Source organism: Otolemur garnettii, unplaced genomic scaffold, assembly GCF_000181295.1.
Source record: "Otolemur garnettii isolate 467f Iridium unplaced genomic scaffold, OtoGar3 scaffold00136, whole genome shotgun sequence".
Lineage (NCBI taxonomy): Eukaryota > Metazoa > Chordata > Mammalia > Primates > Galagidae > Otolemur > Otolemur garnettii.
In genome coordinates this window covers 373,989-379,624 of record NW_003852531.1, presented here as the reverse complement: position 1 = coordinate 379,624, position 5,636 = coordinate 373,989, and the positions used below count along the sequence as shown (strand labels likewise).

Genomic DNA, 5,636 nt, shown 5'->3' with positions numbered 1-5,636 from the left:
ACAGGCGCCTGCCACAACGCCTGGCTATTTCTTGGTTGCAGCCGTCATTGTTGTTTGGCGGGTCTGGGCTGGGGATTCGAACCCGTCACCTTAGGTGTATGTGGCTGGTGCCTTAGCCGCTTGAGCCACAGGCGCCGAGCCAAGAATAGATTTCTTATAACTCTAGTGCTACATTGATGAAAAGCAAACAAAAAATTTAACTGCATATGTAGGGCAGTTATAAATGTCAGTTGAATTCACCTGATCACCAGATTTCTCATGTGGAAGTTGGAGCATAAATTGGGAAAGAATGGAATCCTGAAACTTGGGTGGAGATGGCAGGTTGGACCCAGAAGAAACTGACAATTTTGAACCCTCATCACTCTGCTACCAGTGGGTGTAGTTTGCCCTCGTGCCTGAGGATATTTGTCTTCATTTGCTCGAAATGTTTCTGATAACCTCACCTGGACAGAAGCCTTGAAAGGGGACATTTATTCAAGAACCCCCAACCACCTGTCTCATTGCTGGTTCCCAACCCAGTGTGCTGTGGGAGGACAGGTGTACACTGTGACCCAGGAGGAAATAACTTACACTCAAAAGGAAGAGTAAGATTTTGGTAATATATAGACAGACTTGGGGAACAGGTGTGGGAGTAGATTTAGTGATTTTCTTCCAATGTAGGAAGTTTTTGGCCATTATTTCTCCAAATTCATTCTTTGCCTTTTTCTCTCCCGTCATATACATTGCCGTGCTTGGTGCTGCTCTGTGTGTCTTTGATGGTCTGCTCATTTTCTTCAGTCTTTTTTCTCTCTGTTCTTCAGGTTAGATAATTTCTGTTGAACTACTAATGGGTTCTTGCTTCTGTCATCTTCAGTCTGCTGCTGTGTCACTGTGGTGGTTTTTTCATTTCAGTTATTTTACCTTGCAACTCTGGGTTTTATTCCTTATGTTATAATTTCTTCCTCTTAAGATTCCCTACTCATCACAGCATTGTTACCGTACTTTCTTTAGGTTGTTTTTTTTTTTTTTCAGACAAAGTCTCACTTTGTCACTGTTGGTAGAGTGCTGTGGTGTCACAGCTCACAGCAACCTCAAACACCTGGGCTCAAGTAATCCTCTTGCCTCAGCCTCCTGAGTAGCTGGGACTATAGGTGCCTGCCACAATCCCCAGCTATTTTTAGAGAAAGGGTCTTGCTCAGGCTGGTTTCCAACCTGTGAGCTCAGGCAGTCACCCCCCTCAGCCTCCCAGAGTGCTGGGATTATAGGCGTGAGCCACTGCGCCCAGCCCTTTCTTTAGTTTTTTAAATATGATTTCCTTTAGTTCATTGAACACTTTTTTTTTTTTTGAGACGGAGCCTCAAGCTATCCCCCTGGGTAGAGTGCCATGGCATCACGCTCACAGCAACCTCCAACTCCTGGGCTCAAGCGAGTCTCCTGCCTCAGCCTCCCAAGTAGCTGGGACTACAGGCGCCTGCCACAGCGCCTGGCCATTTTTTTTGGGTTGCAGCCATCATTGTTGTTTGGCGGTCCCGGGCTGGAGATTCGAACCCGCCACCTTAGGTGTATGTGGCTGGCGCCTTAGCCGCTTGAGCCACAGGTGCCGAGCTGAACACTTTTTATAATAGCTGCTTTGAAATCTTTGTCTAAAGATCTAAAAAGATTTTGTATTTAGCCATTTAGCCACTGTGGGGACACACAGTATGAACCACACTTTCTTATTTTTTTGCAGGTCTCATAATTTTTTTCTGAAATACTGGACATTTTAGATAATATATTGGAGCAACTCTGGATTCTTACTTTTTCTCTTAAGAGTCTCTGATTTTGGCTCGGCGCCTGTGGCTCAGGTGGCTAAGGCGCCAGCCCACATATATCTAAGGTGGTGGATTCAGATCCAGCCCAGGCCGGCCAAACAACAATGCCAGCTGCAACCAAAAAAATAGCCTGGCGGGGCATTGTGGTGGGTGCCTGTGGTCCCAGCTACTTGGGAAGCTGAGGCAGGAGACTCACTTGAGCCCAGGAGTTGGAGGTTGCTGTGAACTGTGATGCCATAGCACTCTACCCAGGGGGACAGCTTGAGGCTCTGTCTCTAAAAAAAATAGGTCTCTGATTTTGTTTATTTGGATAAATTCTGGCATCAGGGTTCTTTGTTCCTCCTCTTCCTTCTCTTCTGTTTTCTTTCTTCTTCTGACATTTCTTTTCTTTTTTTTTTGAGACAGAGCCTCAAGCTGTCCCCCTGGGTAGAGTGCCATGGCTTCACTGCTCACAGCAACCTCCAACTCCTGGGCTCAAGCGAGTCTCCTGTCTCAGCCTCCCAAGTAGCTGGGACCACAGGCGCCTGCCACAACGCCCGGCTATTTTTTTGGTTGCAGCCATTATTGTTGTTTGGTGGGCCCGGGCTGGATTCGAACCCGCCACCTTAGGTGTATGTGGCTGGCGCCTTAGCCACTTGAGCCACAGGCGCTGAGCCTCTTCTGACATTTCTGACATGTTTTTTTCTTCCTTCCTCCTCCCCCTCTTCTTCCTTCTTTCTTTTTCTCTTTTCTTGCCTGGAGTTACCTTTGGGTCTGTATATATTAGTGGTTCCACCAAAGACTGGCCAGAAATTGTGTTAAGTATCTTGGGCCAGGAAGGCTTCTCTTCTGTGCTGGTGAATCTGTGTGTAGGCTGGGTAGAACATTCAGACTTCAGGCTGTTTTCAAGTCCACCCTGGCTTTTTTTGTATTCTGAGCTCTCTTGGATCTCCATGTGCAGTCCTATCAGCCAGGGATGTGGGGTGGCTTGGGCCCACTATGGTTAATACTGTGCATTTTTGTAGCCTTTCAGCCAAGTAAGGATATGTGGAGAGCTTATCAAGCCCCTATAGTCTTACCTTTTAGAACTCCCTGTAAAATCCTTGGCCAATTTCTAGGTCTATTGATTACCCTAAACAGGTGTATAATTTCATGCTAATGGAGTCATTGGTCCTCCTGGTTTGCTTGCCACTGAGATCATCCCCTTAACTATGTTTCAAATCAAGTCAGCCTGTCTGTCAGCAGCAATAACAGCACTGATTTTCACAGTCGGCCCTGCCTTGCTGGAAGCTAGATGATATATATCAGCTCCAGGCCAGAACCGTGCAGACTTATAGTGCTCTTTTCTTTAAAAAAAAAATTTTTTTTTTTTTTTTTGCAGTTTTTGGCCGGGACTGGGTTTGAATCTACCACCTCCGGCATATGAGGCTGGCACCCTACTCTTTTGAGCCACAGGCACCGCCCCTTCTTTTAAGAATTTTAAAAAAGCTTTTTATATCTGCATTTTTGGGGGGGGTTTGTGAGTCAACTGGCAATTAATGTAATTTTTCTGAAGGTCTGTCATTTTCAGGAACTTTTTAGATTTTCATCTACTTGTGGTTGACTTTCAAAGTGCTGAAGTGGTTGATACTTGACAGCTTTATCTCACTTTATAATTCTTTTGGGGGGAGAGGGTTTATCACCCTCTTCATTAACTCATGTTATAAGTTAATTTCTTATGGATATTTTTCCATTGTTATACCTTTCTTTTCTATAATAAATATGTTTCCACTTCTAGGAATAATAATAGAGGTAATTATTTTTATCTCATTTTTATTATTTATTTTATAAATTGACATAGAATAATTGTACATATTTATGGGGTGCATAGTGATATTTGGTGCATACAATGTATAGTCATCAAATCAGAGTAATAAGCATATGCATCATAAGGGAAATTGTTTTGGAAGTTGTTTTACAAAAGCAAATTAAATCTGACATTCTAAGATCTACTCATACCTTCATTTTTGCTTGCCAAGAAAAATCTGGCCCTTTGTTTTGTGCAGATGGGCTTATGTGCAGAGTGTGGAAACATGGTTCCCATGAACACCCCCATCTGTGTGGTGTGCGAGGCCCCTCTCGCTCTGCAGCTGCAGCCTCAGGCCAGCCTCCGCCTGAAGGTAATGAGGTGTGATTCTTCGGAAACATGAATGAATACATAGAAAGTTAATGTTGGGGCTCGGCGCCTGTGGCTCAAGCAGCTAAGGCGCCAGCCACGTACACCTAAGGTGGTGGGTTCGAATCCCCAGCCCGGGACCTCCAAACAACAATGACGGCTGCTACCAAAAAATGGCCAGGCATTGTGGCGGGCGCCTGTGGTCCCAGCTACTTGGGAGGCTGAGGCAGGAGACTCGCTTGAGCCCAGGAGTTGGAGGTTGCTGTGAGCTGTGATGCCATGGCACTCTGCCCAGGGGGATAGCTGGAGGCTCCGTCTCAAAAAAAAAAGAAAGTTAATGTTGGAACAATTTTATGTCCTTTTTCAGCTGGTGGAATGGGGCAACAATAAGCTAATATTCATGAACAAAATCCATTATAAATTTTGGGAAGGTATGTTGCCCAAGAGTTTAATTTGCTGATAGGATCTGTAACGTTGAGAGATATGCAGGAATGCATTCCCTGAATGTGGATTTGGAGGACAAGTTGCATTACACTAACTTGGATAATTATTTTTTTGAGACAGAGTATTATTTTGTTGCCCTCCATAGAGTGCCATGGTGTCACCAAACTCTTGGGCTTAAGCAATTAAGTTAGATAATTTTTTATTTCATATGTTTAAACTTCAGTAATTGACTTATAATTTTGTCCTTAAAGTGGCTTCCTGTTTTTGTTTGCTTTATTTGATTGTGGGTCTCTATTGTGTAGAAAAAGAACTAGTTATGTGGAAGAAAAAGTTATATATATCATCACATACATTCAAAAAACTTTGCTAGATGAATGATATCATACAGTGAAAAAATTTTGGTAGAATTGTTGAACACACTACTGTATCCTTTGTCCATTTTTTCAATTTACAGTCCCAATTACCTCCTCTTTAATCCCAAGTGAAATCACTAGAGATAATGTAGATTTAATAGAAGGAATTTAGGGATAATCAAACCAGAGATTTTAAAGAATTGGCTGGGTGAAAGTTAGGTAGGTAAAAATGTTAGAGGAGGCTGGGCGAGGTAGCTCATGCCTGTAATCTTAGCAATCTGGGAGGCTGAGGCAGGAGGATTGCTTGAGCTCAGGGAGGGCAGTCTGAACGAGAGGGAGACTCTGTCTCTACTAAAAGTAGAAAAAATTAGCCGGGCATAATGGCAGGCACCTGTAGTCCCAGCTACTTGGGAGGTCGCTTTAGCCCAAGAGTTTGAGGTTGCTGTGAGCTGTGATGCCACGGCACTCTACAGAAGGCAACATAGTGAGACTCTGTCTCAAAAAAACAAAAAATAAAATAAAACTGGAGGGAAAAGGTTAAGTGTTATGCTCTCTTCGGTATTTGAAATCTGGAGTTCTTCTCATTTTGTGAGAAGGTAGAGAGATATGGAAGTAGCTTTCCCCTTTCTGTTGTTGTAATCCTGTGTTGAGGATAAACATAGGACTTTTATAGTGATTAGTTGAATTAAATCTAGGAGTGGCCACTTTCTTAAAGGTCATATTTATGAATGAGAGATGGTCACTTGCAATTTATTTCTATTCTATTGGTGGGCCAAAGTTAGAACATGTACCTTAGGCTCAGCGCCTGTGGCTCAACTAGCTAAGGTGCCAGCCACATACACCTAAGGTGGTGGGTTTGAATCTAGCCCAGGCCTGCCAAACAACAATGATGGCCGCAACCAAAAAAAATGGCCA

General features: G+C 43.6%; 1 protein-coding gene across 1 annotated transcript in view; it reads left to right on the top strand.

Moving 5' to 3' along the window:
• Positions 1–5,636, top strand: part of DZANK1 (double zinc ribbon and ankyrin repeat domains 1) — a 73,998-nt gene that overhangs the window by 29,233 nt on the left and 39,129 nt on the right. The window contains exon 8 of the mRNA XM_023518386.1: positions 3,815–3,928. Within this exon, the coding sequence (XP_023374154.1) occupies positions 3,815–3,928 (114 nt within the window). The remainder of the gene's footprint in view (positions 1–3,814; positions 3,929–5,636) is intronic.